This window comes from Dendrobates tinctorius, unplaced genomic scaffold, assembly GCF_039654945.1.
Source record: "Dendrobates tinctorius isolate UK_male_01 unplaced genomic scaffold, ASM3965494v1 ptg000129l, whole genome shotgun sequence".
NCBI lineage: Eukaryota > Metazoa > Chordata > Amphibia > Anura > Dendrobatidae > Dendrobates > Dendrobates tinctorius.
The window spans coordinates 35,699,568-35,720,361 of record NW_027361797.1 but is presented as its reverse complement, the minus strand read 5'-3'; the positions used below and the strand labels follow the sequence as shown (position 1 = coordinate 35,720,361).

The 20,794-nt window shown below is 43.4% G+C and overlaps 1 protein-coding gene across 1 annotated transcript in view; it reads right to left on the bottom strand.

The window, feature by feature from the left end:
- Positions 1-16,635, bottom strand: part of LOC141047857 (uromodulin-like) — an 89,315-nt gene extending 72,680 nt beyond the window's left edge. Inside the window, exons 1-3 of the mRNA XM_073543185.1 lie at positions 16,509-16,635; positions 11,596-11,661; positions 7,008-7,163 (exon numbers count right to left, since the gene is read on the bottom strand). Of these exons, the coding sequence (XP_073399286.1) occupies positions 7,008-7,163; positions 11,596-11,661; positions 16,509-16,635 (349 nt within the window). The remainder of the gene's footprint in view (positions 1-7,007; positions 7,164-11,595; positions 11,662-16,508) is intronic.
- Between the last annotated feature and the right edge of the window lie 4,159 nt (positions 16,636-20,794).

The window sequence follows — 20,794 nt, the reverse complement described above, 5'->3', positions numbered from 1 at the left end:
CTCTTCATAAAAACTGATTAGATTGGTTTGACAGGAGCGATTCTCCATAAACCCATGCTGATATGGAGTTAAACAGTTATTCTCATTGAGATAATCCAGAATAACATCCCTCAGAAACCCTTCAGATATTTTACCAACAATAGAGGTTGGTTTGATCTGCTTGCTGCTCTTAGAGGCCGATGCTAGCGTCTGTTCTGTTAGATATAAGCTCAGCTGCTGAGCCCGCATCATACACGGGGACCTGACATAGGACATACCAGCACGCTGAATATTGGAAAGGGATAAGCAATACTAGAGAACTTTTCTTTTAAAATGTTCTCACTCTTTGCATTTAGTAACGTCTAGAGGTGAGCAAGAAGATTTACAGGACCCTGCTTCAATGGCCACGCCAGTGGTCAACCAAAGCCCTGTGAACCTTCTACTAGCTGTGACATCCCATTCACCTCTTTTGATTAAGTAGACTGTGGCAACATCATGTGTGTGTCTGTGAAGGGTTAAAACTAAAATCAGAGCTGAAGTTTCACTTCACCATATTTCCTGAAGGTTTCGTTTCTCCGTTTTTGTTGCTGTAAGATAAATTTTGTAATTAGGTGAAAGTTCGCAGCTGTTACGAAACTAGACTGTTCTAGCTTGTGCAAGATATGAGATATGAGACCCTAAAAGAATGTGCTATTGTTCTATTCTCTATGTCACATAACTAGGGACATATTCCGATTTTCTTGCAATACTATTGGCTTATAAAGTGAATGTATTATTATGATGTTATTGGTAGTTGAGAACTGTGCATAATTAAGCAAAAGATTATAAAAGAAGTGACTAAAATAAAGGGGACTATTGATCTGCCTGGATCCTCCCGTACAGAGACCCCCGTCTCCGTGTGGTCATTCCCAGTTGCTAGCAACGCCCTATGAACTAATTTGGAAATCACTGGATCAACCGTGAAGGGTTAATTTAGCCCTCCCTAAATAGCTACCCCGACAGCTTGGTGCCCAACGTGGGGCCCCCGAATAGGGATGCCTCTGCCCCCGGAGGACAACAAAGGAAAGGACCCTCGGAGCTGACACGGGTGCTGGAAAATTGGGACTGATCATCCCCCACGACAACCACGGTAAGTTGGCAGTTATACTGTTCAGACTGACCGTTGGTGTGGTTTTCCTGTGCTTGTTGCTGCAAAGAGGATCTGAGGTTTGTCCCCGTGGTGGGGTGATTCATGGGTGGAATCATATAGGGGTGCAGTCCCATTGGGGGCCCAGTGCTCGAACCGTACCTCATAAGGGACGGACACCCCGGATTGACCAGTGATTGTGACTCTCTTTATAGTCAAAATATCCTGAAGTCCTGATCATTGTTAGTAGTCAGGCGTAGTGACGTGATCGAAGACTCAGGTATATTTATATATATATATATATATATATATATATATATAACCAGAGGTGCCGGAGGGATACTCTGAGACACCCTCCTCCTTTCACTGAGTACCGCAATGAATTTTGGGCTTCCCAGAGGGGGTTGACCCGGTGGAACAAACTGAGACGGCCGCTCCAGTATTGTGCACAAGTGAAGTAAGGATATCTAGCTCTAAATGAGAGAATCCGTGGAAGGAAAAGAAGAATTTTGTGGCTTGGCACATGAATTGTGTGACGAAGGTGTTAGGAAGAACAGAGGAAGTGAATGCTGATTGTTTCTGTTACTGCTATGTTGAAGAAGAAAAATTGTCTATTATTATGGCAAGGACTGGATGTATTGTGGTTCAAGAAAGTGACTGTGGTGTGAGGAAGTGATTGATTAAGAAGGAAAAAGATTGATACTAATGTGTCAGGCAGACAAATAGTTAAAAGTGATGATTTGAAAGAAGAGGTCTCCCTGCTAGATGACAATTGTACAAGGAGACCGAGAGTCGCAGCCCCCACCTTTTCTTTGTTAAATGCTCACGGTATCTATTATCAGCCACCGCTGCCAGCCTCAGTCCCCGCTATGTCTAATATTGCTAGTGGTTATGAGTATACTCACTTCACCCCATCCCAAATAGACACCCTTTGCAATCAATTACCCAATCCAGAGACTTCCCCCAAGACTTTCTACAGGCAAATGGCAGCAAATCGAGAGATTTATTCCACTCCCCAAAGATATCTATTACACATACTTCGAGTAAAAGTTGGGGAGGGGTATTTTCCAATTAATGAGGGTGGCATAATATATAATATGAATCTGGATGGGGAAACCTATGAGAGTGGTGTTGATTTCTGCAATGCTTTAAAGGTTTGGGCACAAGATAAATTAGCGGACTAAGCTATCTCTCTCACAGATATCACACAGGCCAAAGGGGAGACCACCGAGAAGTTCTATGGGTGTCTTATGGTAGTATTTAGAGATCTGGGATTCTCACTGTATAATGAAGCCCATACACATCTTTTTGTGGCAGCTTTGATGTCCGGCCTCAGATCCGAATTGCAAGAGGCAATAATTTCAGTTAGACCTGAAGTTGAGAATTCCACTCTGGACAATGCTTTGAAAGTGATAAAAAGTTTTCAGAAGAATTTAACCCATTCTGCAGCAGCAAGGAAACAGAAAAATAAATCAACTGTGACAGCCGCCCCTGCTCTAACAGCAGCAGCCCTCACCATCGCGCTCAGCGCGGCTGCGAGCACACAGCAAACTCTGCCCCCCCCTCAGACTTCAGCTCCTAATCCTAAGACTGAGAACCTTACTCCCCAGCCCCTCCCTGCCAATTCTGGCGCTGTGCCTGATTCAGACACTTTCAGAGAGATTGTCATACAGGCCGCTGTTTTAATCGGGGTAGATGGCAGACCCAATTAATATACTTTTATAAACCCCATAAAACCCTTCCCCGAGGTTACTATTCAGTTTGTAATCTCTCCCACATGTCCAGTAAATTTACTAGGGGCAGATTTATTATCACAGTTCCGCTCCAGAATACAGTTCCAAGATGATGGTCAGATGGCTCTTATGTTGCATAACTCCTATGTAGATGAAGACAGTGAGGAAATCTGTATTTTTCATGCCTTTCCCACAGATGCCACAAGGGGCCCAAAACAGTCCTAACCAGCTTGCAAAAAAAAAAAAATATGAGCAGGTGTCTTTTGCCATTGCTGCCATTGTTAGCCTCCTTAAGTATCTGGCAGAACTGAACTGTCGGGTTTCGGCCTCGAGACTTCAGTTCTGCCTTGGTCAAGTGATATTCTTGGGTCACTGTCTCCTTCAGGGTGCCAGACACCTCACAGAAGAAAGAAAAATAGCTGTCAGCTCCCTTCCTTTCCCAAAAGATGAAACTAGATGAAACTGAACTCCAGCGTTTTCTTGGACTATGCACTTATTGTTGTGAGTGGATTCCAGATGCATCCCGCATAATGCAACCCCTTTACAATGCCTTGAAAGACGGCATAATGAATTATAAGGAAAGATGGCAGTGATGAGGATTACCTCCAAAATGATTGTTCCCAACTTCTGAGAGAAGAAACAGCTACTCCACCAAACGTCAGTGAGAATCCACTCCCAAATCCTGATCTGGTGTTATACACGGATGGTTCAAGATATGCTGATGAGTTTGGTAGATTCCACACGGGATATGCTGTTACCACAGAGGACACTGTAGTGCACGCAGCTGCACTCCCGCCATCACAGTCAGCACAAGAAGCAGAACTCCAGGCTCTGTCTACTGCATGTACTTTGGCCAAGAACAGACAGGCTAATATATACACGGACTCACGGTATGCATTTGGTATTGCTCACGATTTTGGGGCTCTATGGGCCAATCGAGAGTTTTATTACTACTGCCGGAACCCCAGTGAAAAATGCTGAAGCTGTTAAAACCCTCATAGACTCGATCAAATTACCTATTCAGGTGGCTATTATCAAAGTTAAGGCGCACGGTCCTAGGAACAGTCCACAGACTGTTGGCAACGCATTTGTGGATTTGCAAGCAAAAGCCGCCGCTCTTTTACCTGTTGAACCAACCATACCAATTATGGTGACCACACGCTCTCAGCGTAAACAGTTACAAGAAGCATTGACCCTACAAGAACCTGAAGATCTACAACAGACTGAAGTTTTCTGTCAGACCCCACGAGACGGCTTAATGACGATGCAGAGAATGTCTCCAAAGGAAGAGGTGAAGCAATGGAAGACTGATGGGGCAGGTATGGATAATGGTCTCTGGAAAAAGGACCAACTCGTGTGTCTCCCTAAGCGGATGTACCCTGCTATTGCCACATGGGCCTACATATCAAGGAAAGAATCAGACCCTTGCACTGGTGCAAAAATTCTACTGGGCCCTGGGAATTTCCACAGTTTTGACAGCGCTCAACCTTTCCTGTAATATCTGTCAGACTTGTAATCCCAGTCAACTTCAACGTGTACCCCCGAAGCATCTTGCTAAGCCCGACTATCCTTTCCAAAGGTTCCAGGTGGACCATATTACGTTGCCTAAGTCTGGAAGGTATGAATACTGTTTGGTTGTTGTTGACATGTTCTCCAGTTGGCCGGAAGCATTCCCTGTTACCAACATGACTGCAAAACCCACAGCGAAGAAACCGGTGATGGAAGTCATATGCAGATATCGGGTTCCTGAAGTTGTTGAAAGTGATCAAGGTCCGGCCTTTTCTTCTCATGTGTACCAAGAAGTTCTGACAATGCTTGGATCCACTGTAGCCCTCCATACTCCGTACCACCCTACAATCCAGTGGAGAAGTTGAGAGGCTGAACGGCACACTGAGGGGACAATTGACCAAAATGATGCAGGAATCTACGGCTCCATGGCCAGAGTTCCTACCCATTGTACTATACCACATCCGTACTACCCCTATTGCAAAATATGGCCTGTCCCCATATGAGATATTGTTTGGTGCTAGGCCCCCAGTTGCAAATTTCCAGCCTCAGCAGTTATCAGAAGAAACTGACCGTGCTGTTCAATGTGTTATTCAGCTTAGTAAAAATCTTGCTAACACCTATGTTCTAGTTTTCTTTTCTTTTCAAGATTCAGCAGAAACCGACACCTGTTATAACCTGAAGCCTGGTGATTTGGTAGTCGTGAAAAGGTATGTCAGGAAGCATGGACTAGAACCCTTGTATGACGGTCCCTATCAAGTTCTCCTCATCACCCAACCAGCCAATAGCAAATAAAAGGGGCATAATGTTTTGGTTTTTCTCATTTTCCATATTATTATTGGTAGAAGTTAAAAGTTAAAGTTAGAAGATATTCAAAGACTCAGAGATCAATACGATAAAGACAATGATCGTAATAAGGACAGTTGGTGGTCAGACACTTTCTCCTTTCTTAATCCAGCCAATTGGTTTAAGAGAATTGGAGGCTGGATAGCTGGGATCTTACAAAGCTTGTTGCATATTGCTACCTGTATCCTTGTTGTATATGTGATACTAAAACTTGTTCTTTGGTGTATTCCTGTATGTATTAGGAAATTCTGCACTAAGACAGCTAATGATGATACCAAAGGTGTCGTTGCCCCTGCTTTTCTCTGCACCGATCTCAAAAGGCTGCTTGATGAATATGTTGAAGCCAAGCACATAGCCACCTACAAAAGATCTCCACTACTGTCATCGAAAATTGTTATTCGTAAATTGTAGTATACAGGGGGATGGGTGCGCCGTGACAGCCTTGACTGATAACACGGCATCAGTCATGTGAAGACCAGTACCCCTCAAGCTGTTAGCTTGGGATAGCACCTCTGATGCTGCATATGTGTTAACAAAATTTATCTAGGGGGGAACGTGAAGGGTTAAAACTAAAATCAGAGCTGAAGTTTCACTTCTCCATTTTTCCTGAAGGTTTCGTTTCTCCGTTTTTGTTGCTGTAAGATAAATTTTGTAATTAGGTGAACGTTTGCAGCTGTTATGAAACTAGACTGTTCTAGCTTGTACAAGATATGAGATATGAGACCCTAAAAGAATGTGCTATTGTTCTATTCTCTATGTCACATAACTAGGGACATATTCCGATTTTCTTGCAATACTATTGGCTTATAAAGTGAATGTATTATTATGATGTTATTGGTAGTTGAGAACTGTGCATAATTAAGCAAAAGATTATAAAAGAAGTGACTAAAATAAAGGGGACTAGTGATCTGCCTGGATCCTCCCATACAGAGACCCCCATCTCCGTGTGGTCATTCCCAGTTGCCCTATGAACTAATTTGGAAATCACTGGATCAACCGTGAAGGGTTAATTTAGCCCTCCCTAATTAGCTACCCCGACATGTCAACACACAACATAATGATGTCATGTGGATTACTTATCTGAAGAAGCAACTGGGTTATCGCAAGCAGTAGGCAGTTTGTAGTATTTTGTTCTGGCACACCCAATAACTACTGATGTGGCCACTGCTCAAGGGTCCTGCAAATGTTATGGCTCCACTCAACTAACCTTCATAAAACTGACTTTTAAGATTTGAGCTACACTCCAGCCAATCAATGGATACATGATTTTTGTTTCTGTTTTTAAGCTCTGTTCAAATTCCATTTTAGGGCTACTCAGGTGTATATGCAGGAGAAATCTAACAATATACTGTATGCTCTAAACAAGCATGTATCCAGTGAAAAAAAACTCACAGGCTTTGCTTACCTAAACATTAAAGAAAAACATATAACATTGCCTGCCTGATGGATGCCAAAAACAAATTGGCATTTGTTGGATCTATAGGGATCTAGGAAAATAATCTCCTAGCACATATATAAGAATTACTAAACATGGTGTGAACAGAGCTGTATGTCACTCTCACCGTCATAAAATAAACAACACCACATAAACTGTAGGATAATAAAGAGAATCTGAATTATCTTCCAGGCACAGCCCTCCCCAGAGCCTGGAAGAAGATCATTTACATAAAGTGATAAAAGTTGATTTATCAACAACAAGGCATCTGATACAAGACGCACAGGTAGGGCTTTCTTTCATAGGTCTATAACCTGCATGCCCATATTAATAGTTTAGGTCAAATGTGATGACAGGTTCCCTTTATGGATAAATGACTTACTTGGATCATTAAATTCCATGAGTGTGTATTGCCGTGTCACATTAGCAGATGATGCTGCAAGACGAGTGGAAAGAAACCTGGCAATGTCTTGAAACTGATATAGATAGGAAGACATTGAACCAGTTGTGTCCAGTGCCACAGTAAACGATGGGAAAACTAGAAATACAGAATTAAGAATGTTATCTGAAGGCAATGTATGTCATTCAATCTAGCAGATAGATATTAAGTATCTAAATTTTACCCTTACCAATAATAAGGAAAAAGAGGACCTCCGGCAACATGCTGAATCCTAAAATCTTTTGGTCTTATACTCTAATTGCAAAATATTTGAATTAATGTGATAGTCTAAAAGTGGAATAGTAATCATCATGGCAGGGGTTGTTAGGCCACTCCAGTTGGTGGGAATACATGAGTTGTGACCACCACTGGTTGATAGAATGTAAGATTCAGAAATATTCTAAAAGGTTTCGAGGTTCAATGCAATCTTTTTGCAGTGGATGATTTTGCAAAATCCCCTCTCCCGCTCTCTGACCACAATCTTCTTTCATTCTCTATAAAGAACTTCCAGGCTGCTCAGGTCACCCCCACTGTCCAGACTTATAGAAACATACAGGCCATTAACACCCAGAAACTTATGAAGAACTTGCAGTCTTCATTGGCCCCTATCTCCTCCCTCTCATGTCCTGATTCTGCATTGAAGCATTACAATGAAACACTTCAAACTGCCCTGGATGAATTTGCACCCCCTATAAATAGAACACCACAACACAGACGGCGACAACCCTGGCACACGGTGCAAACACGTTTCCTGCAGCGGTGCTCCAGGTGCGCCGAACGTCTGTGGAGAAAATCCAATCTACACGAAGATTTCATCCATTTTAAGTTTATGCTTAGAACATACAACACTGCCCTTCACCTCTCCAAACAAACCTATTTCAACACCCTCATCACCTCACTGTCCAATAACCCGAAACGTCTCTTTGACACTTTTCATTCTCTACTCAATCCAAGAGTACAGGCCCCAACCACGGAGCTCCGAGCTGACGATCTGGCCAATTACTTCAAAGAAAAAATTGACCAGATCCAACAGGAAATTATCTCCAAATCCCCTCATACCATGCACCGTCCTCCCTCCCCCACTGCATCTAACTCACTCTCTGATTTTGAACCAGTCACAGAAGAAGAAGTAAGCAGGCTCCTTGCATCTTCTCGCCCAACTACTTGCACCAGTGACCCATTTCCATCACATCTCCTCCAGTCCCTTTCCCCTGCTGTCACCCCTCACCTAACTAAAATATTTAACCTCTCTCTCTCTACTGGTATTTTTCCCTCCTCATTTAAGCATGCCATCATACATCCACTACTTAAAAAACCATCCCTCGACCAAAACTGTGCCGCTAACTATAGACCTGTCTCTAATCTTCCCTTCATCTCTAAACTCCTGGAACGCCTGGTCCACTCCCGTCTTATCCGCTATCTCTCAGAAAACTCTCTTCTTGACCCTCTCCAATCCGGTTTCCGCTCTTTACACTCCACTGAAACTGCCCTCACTAAAGTCTCTAATGATCTGCTAACAGCTAAATCAAATGGTCATTACTCCATGCTAATTCTCTTGGATCTCTCTGCAGCATTCGACACTGTGGATCATCAGCTCCTCCTCTCTATGCTCCATTCCATTGGCCTCAAGGACACCGTTCTCTCCTGGTTCTCCTCCTATCTCTCCGACCGCTCCTTTACTGTTTCTTTTGCCGGTTCCTCCTCCTCTCACCTTCCCCTTACTGTTGGGGTTCCTCAAGGATCAGTTCTAGGCCCCCTCCTCTTCTCCTTGTACACTGCCCCTATTGGTCAAACAATCAGTAGATTTGGTTTCCAGTACCATCTCTATGCTGATGACACCCAATTATACGCTTCTTCTCCTGACATCACGCCAGCCTTTCTAGAAAACACTGGTGATTGTCTAAACGCTGTGTCTAATATCATGTCCTCACTATATCTGAAACTAAACCTGTCAAAGACTGAACTCCTGGTGTTTCCTCCCGCTACTAATGCACCTATACCCGACATTGCTATTTCTGTGTGTGGTTCCATTATTACTCCCCAGCAACATGCCCGCTGTCTTGGGGCCATACTTGATTCCGAGCTTTCCTTTGCCCCCCACATTCGATCACTGGCTCGCTCTTGTCATCTGCACTTCAAAAACATTTCTAGAATTCAACCTTTTCTTACTTTTGACTCTGCAAAAACTCTTACTGTTTCTCTTATTCATTCTCGTCTCGACTATTGTAACTCTCTTCTAATCGGTCTCCCTCTTACCAAACTCTCCCCTCTCCAATCTGTCTTGAATGCTGCAGCCAGGATCATATTCCTCACCAATCGTTACACCGATGCCTCTACCTTGTGCCAGTCATTACACTGGCTACCCATCCACTCCAGAATTCAGTATAAACTTATTACCCTCACCCACAAAGCCCTCCATGGCTCAGCACCACCCTACATCTCCTCCCTTGTTTCAGTATACCACCCTACCCGTGCCCTCCGTTCTGCTGATGACCTGAGGTTAGTATCCTCAATAGTCAGAACCTCCCACTCCCGTCTCCAAGACTTTACACGTGCCGCGCCAATTCTTTGGAATGCACTTCCCAGGTCAATACGATTAGTCCCCAATCCCCACAATTTTAAGCGTGTCCTGAAAACGCATTTATTCAGACTGGCCTATCGCCTCAACACATTAACCTAATCTATCCCTGTGTGGCACAGCCAAAAGTTTTACCATAACCAGGTTCCCAGCATCATGTTCCCACATGCTTTATGCCTCCATTAGCCCTCTGTGTCTGTACTGTTACACACTTAACATTATGGCTGGTCCATACAATCAGAGCAACTGTTACCACCCACCTTTCGTGTCTCCCTCTTTCCTCATAGACTGTAAGCTTGCGAGCAGGGCCCTCATTCCTCTTGGTATTTGTTATAATCTACTGTATGTGATTATTGTTATGCTGTAATGTCTATTGTCTGTACAAATCCCCTCTGAAATGTAAAGTGCTGCGGAATATGTCGGCGCTATAAAAATAAAATTTATTATTATTATTATTATCTTTTGAAGTGTCATCATCTTTGGCTGGAATCTTAAAGCTAAAATCCAAAAGGAGCACAGAATTTCTAGTGGCTAATAGGACATTAAAGTCATGGGCCTCCACATGTGTATTTTCTTTACATATCTGTAAGATGTGTATTTTGGTATGAAAATAAACAAAATATATTAACCCCTCTGAAAAACAGACTTTTTCTTTCTCAGCGCAAGGACCTCAAGGTTCTTAAAATTTGTTGATAAACATTCTAATAACTTGTTTCACAGTTTTATCCGTTTCTAGTTTCAGGAAAGCCGAGCATAATTTGTCACAAGACGTTTATGTTACTACTGTATACAGCAGGGGTGGGGAATCTTTTTTCTCCAAGGGCCATTTGGATATTTGTACCATGCTTCGGGGACCGTACAAACTCCGCCCACAAAGTAAATCCTGACTCTGTCACTGGTGTCAGGACGTAATCTTTCATTGCATGCCCTTCAGTTTTCAGTAGTGAACACTGCGTGTGTATGCACACAGAGCAAGAAGAAATTAATGAGCTGGTGGCAATCAAAATATAACTCCCTGCCAAAGCACTGCAGTCCCTGAGAATCTGCCTGGGGGCCGGATTAAAGGTCATCCAGGGCAGTAAATGGCCCTGGGGCCTGAGGTTCTCCACCCCTGGTATACAGTAACACAGGATATTTCTTGAATTGAAAAGTAGTGGACAGTCTCTTTAAGTAATACAAGCAAATGTTTGGTTCACTAATAGGCCACAATACATTTGTGTCTGATGACAGTAGCTTTTAACACCCTCACTTTTTGGATGAAATGAAGAATGAATGGTAATCATTAAAGGTTTTTTTCATAACTAGAAATTGGTAAAATTGCAAAGTGCTTATAAAGATAAGCAACTTACCTCTTATTATTTTTATTTTTTTTATTTTACAGTGTGTTGCTCTGAAGATATAACTGGTCTCCTAGGCTGGAAACTCAGGCTTTGAAGGTGGCCAGATTGCTGGATCTGGACAGATTCAGTGCCCCTGGTGCTACCAAAGTTGCCTTTTCTTCCAGAATGGAAGAGTGCACAGTCCAGGCTAGCAGCTCAGCCATGCCACTGGTCCGATCGATCAATCATCAAAAACAAACTTCTCCCCTGCCAACTGGAAACCACGAGGCAGAGAAGCGGTGTGCTCCAGAGGAAAGAAGATGAAAGAATAACTTTTTAAAATCAATTGACTAAGTAATGCAAACAAGTATTTGGTTCACCAGGTTGGCACTGTACTTACTGTTAACCCCAACCTATATAACACCCTAGTAGTGTATACAAAAAATGGATTCTCTAAACAAGAAAGTCCCTTTTTATAAATAAAAATGGGTGGAATAGGTTACATTGTGAATTTTTACTTTATCATGTAAAATATGAAAATCTTTTCATGGTATTCATTGATGATATGGTATGTTTAGTAATCTTTTTCAATATCTTTTACCTATCTTATCTTAACATGTGTCTTATTCTGTACCTGTTTCCCCACCATTGCAAGATATATCAGGAGCGCTGCTGCTACCGATGACAGTATAATAATAACCTGAAAAGAATAAGAAACACTTAGTTGAAGACCTAGAAGATAACTGTGGGTCAAAGCAAAAATCAAACTAGGGCCTCTGTTATGGAAGTAGATTTTGCCATTTGAACAAAGGGGCCTACTGTTTGTCTTCTGCACCATAAACCTTTCATGACCCATGAATTAATACTTAACTGTGGCGTCCGTCCGCGGATCTGGACTGCAGTAGGGACAGCATCCTGAGAAACCCCGAGTCCCTTAACCCCTATACAGGGATCTGGAATTGTAGCAAGGCCCAGGGGGTAGCTGTCAAGCGGAGCAGTGGACCAGAGCTGGACGGTCGCCAATAGGGAAGAAGGCAGGAAACCAAAAAACGTAGTCAGAAACCAGGAGAGCAGCGGAGGTACAGGAACGGCTGGCAGTGGCAGAGTCGATAGTCCAGGCCAAGGTCACAAAACGGGAGAGTAGCAGAGGTACAAAATCATCAGGCAGTAGAGGGGTCAGGAATCCAGGCCGATGTCAGTGTCGAAAAGCGGAGAGAGGCGGAGGTACAAAAACAGCAGGCAGTAGAGAGGTCAGAAATCCAGGCTGAGGTCAGAGTCCAACAATAGCAAATCACACAGAAGCACATAGGGGAACCAAGAATATATCCGGCGGCTTGCAAGACCAGTCCCAAAGTATTTGAGGGATCAGGTCATCCCTCACAGGCTCCCAGACTGATGATGTCATCAGGACCGCCCCCAGGACCAGGCCATATGGTGATGCACCAACCCCTTCATGACTGACAGAGGAGCGGAGCCTGCGTCCACCAGATGCCTGCGCAGGAACCCCTTCTCTGTTGCCGCCATCACTCGGGGGCGAACCACGGCACCTCCCAGTGGCTGAGGCAGGAACAGCAGGCCCCGAGTCTGACGGCGATGTGACAGTCCGGCGCCTCCTGGTGGCCGAGGCCGGGACAGCAGGCCCCGGGTCTGACGGGGATGTGACATTAACCCTTTCATTTCTATCAAAGCAGTTACTCTTAGGTCAGGTTCAGACGGGTTTATGAAAAATCATCCCATCTTCACACAGAAAATTCGGTTGACTTTCACCCATATTGTCATCCAGGTGCCATCAATGGGCCGATATATTACTCCATATTCATACATTAAGATTTTAAATTGTACACAACCAAACACCGTTTCCTAGGTTAACAATGGCAATGTAATAACGATATAAAGAAAAGAATAGCGCAGGCTACAATTTTTTGAGCATGGACACTTTGACCCACAAATAAGATGGGACCTACAAGGGCGAACCCCATATTTCCAGGGTCTAAGGAGCAACTGCAAAAGTTGCCTCTATGGCGCTCAAAGCTACCTATTAGAATAGTCCTGGCAGACTTTAATAATTTTTGTATTTATATTACTAAATTGAGGTTGTTTTTATTTTAATTGTAACTTATAAATGTGCCTGTCATTTATATCATGGAGAATAAAAATGTAGAGAGAAAGAGGACAAATGATAGGGAAAAGAATATTTCACAATCACTTTGTAGCTATGGTGCGATATTTTTATCACCTAGTAGTTGATGCATATGGAAATAATGAAGCCATAATATTTAATATAGGGAACAACAGGGAAGACCCAGCAGGGAAGCAATACCTTCTTAACTACTAACTTAAACTGTGACATCTAGGTATCTAACAAAAGGAGACGGATCCATCTGTCACCCGATAACCCCACACAATCCAATTTAGGGGAGCCAAAAAGTAACAATGGCCCTCTGGTGCCTTACATTCCCCCCACTGTTAATTGCCTGTCATTGCCTGATATAATGCTCCTCTGTTTACTGCCAACAAGCAATAATGTTTTGACAAATACTTATCAGTAGTTTATATTGTGAAGTCTATCGGGCAAATTAGAAAAAAATCAAATAAATCATTTTTAAAAAGTATCCACATTTAAAAAAGAAAATTCCTTGCAAAAATGTAAAAGAAAATACATATTGTAAAAAAAACACACTTTACAGATTGTATCGACCTGTATAACAAGTCTCCACGTTGACAGAAAAGAAAAAAGTTATGCCTTTTGGAATTGATAGGCATTAATACACCTTTTTATATAAAATGTGCTTTTATTGTGCAAAAGTAGTTATACATGAAAGCTCTTTGAATGCAACAACAAAAGAGCAGGAATAGCAAAATACTTCATTAAAATAAGCTTGGCAATAAAGGAGAGTAAGGGTATGGGCACACGTTGCGGTTTTTGATGTGTTTCCGCGGCATTTTTGGACGTGCGGAATTGCTTCAAATCCGCAGTGCGTTGTGCACACAATGTAAATCAATGGGAAATCCAAAAATGCTGTGCACACATTGTGGAAAAAAACGTGCGGATTCACAGCGTTTAATTTTCCGCAGCATGTCAATTCTTTGTGCGGATCTGCAGAGTTTCTGCACCCATTGACTTGCATTAAGTCAGGCATTTCCGCAGCAAAACCGCAGATGTAAAAAAGGTCTGCAGTTTTGCTGCGGATGAAAAGCTGCAGATTGGGAGGGGGGAAGTGTGTGGATGGAGTGTGGGCGGTGACTGTGTGCATGTATGGTGTGTTGGCGGTGACTGTGTGCGTGTATGGTGTGTGGGCGGTGACTGTGTGCGTGTATGGTGTGTTGGCGGTGATTGTGTGCATGTATTGTGTATGGGCGGTGACTGTGTGCGTGTATGGTGTGTGCGGGCTATATGTGTGTGCTTGGTTCTGCTGGGGCTGTGTGGGGGTATGCCGGGGCTGTGTGTGGGGTTTGCGGGGCTGTGCAGGGGTCTGCTGGGGCTGTGCAGGGGTTCTGCGGGCTGTCCGGGAGTCTGCGGGGGTCTGCCAGGGCTGTTCAGGGGGTCTGCGGGCTGTGCGGGGGTCTGCCAGGGCTGTGCGGGGGTCTGTGGGCTGTGCGGGGGTCTACGGGGCTTTTGCGGGATTGTGCGGGGGTCTGCAAGGCTGTGTAGGGGTCTTGCGGGGCTGTGTAGGGGTTGTGCGGGGCTGTGCGGGGGCCTTGTGAGGCTGTGCGAGGGTTGTGTGGGGGATCTGCGGCGCTGTGCGAGGGTCATGTGGGGCTGTGCGGGGGTCTGTGTGGCTGTTTGTGTGTGTGTTTGCAGGCATTGTCCGATGTAACTACAAGTCCCATCTGGCTATGCCTGCTACAGTGACAGTGATTGATTGACACATTAGCCAATGATGTAGTAGTAGTAGTCCCATCATCCGATTAATGTGTTGAATGTAGAAAAAAAACACATAGTCCATACTCACCATCTACGCCTAATCCCCGAAGCCCTCGATCACCCGAAAAAAAAAAAATAAACAAACACTATACTCCCTGTGTCCGACGTAATCCAATTAATACAATAGTCCCACGACGATGTCCCGTGGAGAGCTGTCACATCAGCTGATGCGACCGCTCTCCAGGGGCTCCGGTGATACAATGACGGAGATAATCCTCCTCATTGTATCACTCCGCTGCTGACAGGTCACTGGAGTTCACCTGTCACTTTGCGGCACTACAGCGTGATCATTTTCTCACGCTGTAGTGCCATAAAGAGAGAGGCTTTTCTCCAATGACACACTGCTGGAGGGTTATCTCCGGTTAGTGTGTCATCGGAGGCCTATAGAGAGGTCACATCTGCTGATGTGGCAGCTCTATAGAGATCGTCGTGGGACAATCGTTATTAATGGGATTACGTCAGACAGGGAGTATATTGTTGGTTTGTTTATTTTATTTTTTGCAGGTGATCGATGGCTTCAAATGGATAGGCATGTAATAAAAATTATGAAAAACTGTCGTGTTTTATTTAATTAAAATACTTTATTCTTTTGTGTGTGTGTTTATTTAACCCTTTATTACTATAAGATTAATAATGGATAGGCGTCTTATTAACGCCTCTCCATTATTAGCTGGGCTTAATGTGACCTTACAATAGCAAAGTGACATTAGCCCCTTTATTACCTCATATGCCATCGCTACATGGCAGTGGGAAGAGAGGGGCTAAGTGCCAGAATTGGTGCATCGTACAGAAATCAAGAGTTCAGAAATCAATATTTTGTGGAATAGCCATGATTTTTAAAAACAGCTTTCATGCGTCTTGGCATGCTTGCCACCAGTCTTTCACACTGCTTCTGGCGCAAAAATTTAAGCAGTTATTCTTTGTTTGACGGATGGCTTGTGACTATGCATCATCCTCTTGATTACATTCCAGAGGTTTTCAATAGGGTTCAGGTCTGGAGAATGGGCTGCCCATGACAGGGTTTTGATGTGGTGGTCTCTTAATTTTTGCCAGAGCTGTATATATATGTACTGTGTGTGTCTATATATATATATATATATATACTGTATATACTGTATATATATATACATATATTATTATTATTATTATTATTATTAATAATTTTTAATTATGAGATCCAGGCACTACATGAAGGCAGATAAAGGTTCAGACATTTGCAGTTTTTTATTGCCCTGGTCTATGAATTTAGATTTTTCCTATATTGAATTAATGGTTCTGAAAAGTCCATTATTAAAGTTTTCCAGCTTCTCTACAAAGCATCATATTAAATTTCCCTTCTACTTACAGTACTTAATTGGATTTACTACCTTCTTTTGAATTTATTTTTACCTTTAGGAATATTATACAGTTTTTTTAAATTTATTTTATATTCTACATTAATCTATATTCATTTATATCCATTTAACTGTCTAGATTTCTATAAAACAGTAGCTGTAAATCAAAAGACCTTACAAAGCTGGTATTTAGTGCACTATTGCTGTCATATAAAAGTTAAAAAGTCAGAGGAGAAATTAATATTTAATTAACAGATATAATCAGTTTGGCCATTTTGGCATACTTACTACTGGTGGTACTTGTATAAGGTGGAGATGTTGTATATTCTTCTTTTACCGTTGTAGGTGGCCATGCTGTCCATCCTGATGTACATGTGCATAACATCAGAAGTACACCTACAATGTGATACTTCATGATCACGTTTAGCCAACACTAGATGTCTTGTGTGAAAGTAGCGATATTTATATGTGTGGCTGCACCTACCGATCCAATCAGAACTTGCAAAACCACATATATGGTATGTCAGCTATCAGTGCACACAATGTAGAGGAATTTCAGATTTATTTGTCTACACTACAGAAAGAACTATAGCAAAGAAACGAAACCTACTTCATTTTTGTAAGACCTATGATCACATTATTGCTGACTCAACCATCAAAATTTTCTTAAAGTATATGACTTTTAATATGATTGCTGGAGAGCAGTAGCAATCATACGGTTCATAAATTATAGCATTACACAGTGCATAAATATCATTATTATGCAGAGAAATCCACATTTTTCTTATGTGTAAATGAGGTGTTAAGATCTATGGGCCGGACATAGATCTGCCTGAGAATCTGCCTCCAGAGCTTATTTTAGATAGGAAGGAGCATGGCCAGTGTGATGTGTAATGGTCAATCTCTGCTCTCCTGAACTCACTGCAGATGTGTCAGTTATGATCACACACAGCTCTGCAAGTTCCTCTCAGTGCTTCAGCTTCCATCTCACAGGCAGACATGGTTCCAATACAAAATAGCTGTGAAAGCTGCAGCAAATGTGTTTGTTATGAGACAAAGTTCAGTTCTACTGTTCTGTGAAGATTAGATGTCTCATACTGGCAACACCCCCTGTCTTAGGGGGGTGGAGTTGATGGCAATAATGGGTATGGGTCTGGATAATGTATGGGGGACAAGGCCTTGGTCCCGTACGAACCTAGCATCAACCAAATTAAACCCGTCCCATTGTCTAGGAAGGCAGGAATGTCCACCTTATTTCCACCTATGTGCAATGTACTGTAGCTGGTAAGAAAAATTGTGTCCTACCAATAAGTACACCTAGGTTGCCAACCTTCCCGCAACCCAGGCACATAAGTTTTCCAGCGTTTTGTTTAACTAGAGGTCGGGAAGGACATGTGCTCACAAAATGGCCCTTTTTACCACAACAGAAACACACGCCCCCCTTGCGCCGGACTACAGACAATGTGCCAGAATGAGACGCCGCACCCACCTGCATGGGTTCCCGAATTGGCTCAGTACTGACCACCCTCGACCCAGGACCTTCCGCCACCAGAGGTGACTCCCTATGTCTCTGGCGAAGATGGCATTCAACATGGATTGCCAGAGACATGGCTGCGACAAGGGAGTCAGAAGTCTCATAGAGAGCTATAGCATCTTTTACTCTCACTGTGAGCCCATCACAGAACTGACTACGGAGTGCAGGGTCATTCCACCTAGTATCCTAAGGAACTCGTAGGAAAATTGCTCTGCTAGGTACGCTCTTTGCTGAAGTTTGTGTAGAGAGGATTCAGTCATGGAGACGCAATCGGGGTCATCATGCACAAGACCCAGAGCCTGAAAAAATCCCTCTACCATCTGGAGTAACTGTTAGTCAAACGTAAGAGAAAACGCCCACACTTGTGGGTCCCCCTGTAGGAGCGAGATAACTATGCTCACACATTGCTCCTCTGTACCTGAGAATACCGGACACAACCTGAAATAAAGTTTACAGGCCTCACAAAACACAACAAACTTGTCACGCCCCCCAGAGAACCTGTCCGGTAATGCAACCTTGGGCTTCACAATGGTTTGCTTGGAGGGCAAGATCCCCACACCAGATGTAACAGGGTGATGTGAAACCACCATGTGCCACCTCCAACCTGAGCTGATGCAATTGCCCTGTCAGAGCTGAGATTGGATCCATAACAGATCAGAAAAAATTATTGCGGTCAGAATTAATGTCACGACACAGCTGTCGAGTGACCTGAGACCAATGGCACCTTTCCTGGCCCTAACACTAGGGGGTGGCCTAGCTCACCCTGTTCCCCAGGATACTTCATATTCCGAAGACTCCGGAGCCTCCACCCTTGCCTTATCTCCTAAGTTAGGCCTTCGTCTATCCCTTTCCCCCACCAAGGGAAGAGGGGGCGTTACTGTTCACGGCAGTACACCAACCCAACAAACAGGGCAACAAAGACAAGGGGAAACAGAACACTCCACACACACAACATATTCACTCACATATAACAGAGGACTCCACCAGGGTGAGCAGGAAGGGGAAGAAAGCAAAACAAGGAAGTATAAGGGATTATCAAGCATACAAATCAAACAACAGTCGATTATAACTCATCCAGCACGCCTTCTCATACCAAGCTCTCTCCCTTCTTTTGTCATGAAGCTAGAGCTAACTCTGAAAAGGACTTGGTAATAAAGTCCAGATTTTATATGGAAAAGGAGTGGCTAACCAAGCACAGCTGAAAAAAGGGATTTCCAACATGGTCGAATAACCTCTGTTCTGCTGGAAGAAATAAACACGTTTAATAAACTGGAGAATGCTTCTTCTCAGCAGTGGAGTAGGAGAAACCAGACGTTGCAGTAACCCTGTGACAGATAATCACTCCACCACTCCCTTTTCTGGAGCCTATTAAATGTGTGCTCCATCTGCAATAAACTTCATATTCACAACCTCATTAATTCTTATAATCTATCCTTCTTTTGTCTAACATAACTAGGGTTGACAACATCTGGTACAGCTGTAAAGGGGTTAAGTAAGATGTTCAACATTGTATTTATTACTCACTGCTAAATGGTACTGCTACATGTTCACATGTATTACCACTAGTGTTGAGCAATACCTTCCGATATCGGGAAATATCGGATTGGATTGGATCGGACCAATACCCAAAAAGTATCGGATATCGCCGATTCCGATACCGGAAACCAATGCAAGTCAATGGGACAGAAATATCGGAATTAAAATAAACCCTTTCTTTCCTTGTAGGTTAATTCTACATGAAGGAAAACAACTAAATATAATGTAGAATGTATTGGGGGAGGTGGAAGAGACATTAAAGGCATAGAGGTTTAGCCCAATCAAATGGAATAGCAGGAATTATTTTTTTTTTAAGACGTTCTGAGTTACAAAGATATTGACTATGTTAAAGGGGTTGTGTAATAATAGAGGGAGACGTTCAGAAAAGGCACATGTTGGCGGAGTGGTGGAACGGAGTGCTTCATCTAGCTTGGAGGCTGACTGAGCCCCTGACCCGGAGGACACGGCATGGATGCGGGCACCTGTATGCACAACAGACTGTGAGTAAAGCTTTGGAAATACATGCCCTGGTGTCCTCCAGTTATTCCTGCGCCAACACAATCAGCACTGCTACATCTCTGTGCCTGGCACTGCACATCTGCGTCTCTTTACTACCTCTCCATCTACACTGCCCTGGGACTACAGCCCTACCTGTGGAGGGCCACAACATCATTGCTGCACCACACCATCTGTCCCAGAGGATCTGTCTGCAGCGTCGGCATAACATCTTCATTGCCGAACACCACAGGTGGCGTCACAAATCATTCACTCATAAACTTTAATTATCATCCACACGTTCAACATTTCCCTTTTTCAATGGATGCCCAGGGCCACGGACCGGGTCACAGCTACCGTGACATCTCTCATTGAAACCAACTGGCCCGGTACAAAGTACCCCACCAGCCCTGGCGGGCGATCCAACTTGGCGGAAATACATAACAGAACAGGTTGTCCGGGCTTTTCATATAATCTCAGTGCATATCTAGGCTGCAGAATGCTGACAATAAATTTACCTTTTGTGGCTAGACTGCACGGTTTCCAAGATATCATCTCTTGCTTCTAATTTAAACGTCCGGGGGGGTGATCTGGCATTGAAATGAGAACTTGTCGTTTCCTCCTCCCTCACTAGTTTCACTTTCCATAGATCACTGTTCAGCGTGTGTCTGGGGGAGGAGCAGCTGGGTGGTCTGCTCGCAGCCAATCACAGCCATGCCATTAGTTAACATGCCTACATGCCTAACAGGATGTGCCCACACTTCTTAGGATTCCTCATTGGCTGAATCAAATCAAACTAGCTCATGGCATTATGGGAACTTCCAATTCTGGTATTCGATATGCAAAATGTATCAGAACTCAGTAACGGAATTCCGATACAGCGAATATCAGCTGATACCTGATATTTGCAGTATCGGAATGCTCAATACTAATTACCACACATATGGAATGGTACTGCTACTCCTTTCTGGGTATTGCCATTGTTTGATTTTCTGTTTTATTGATATCG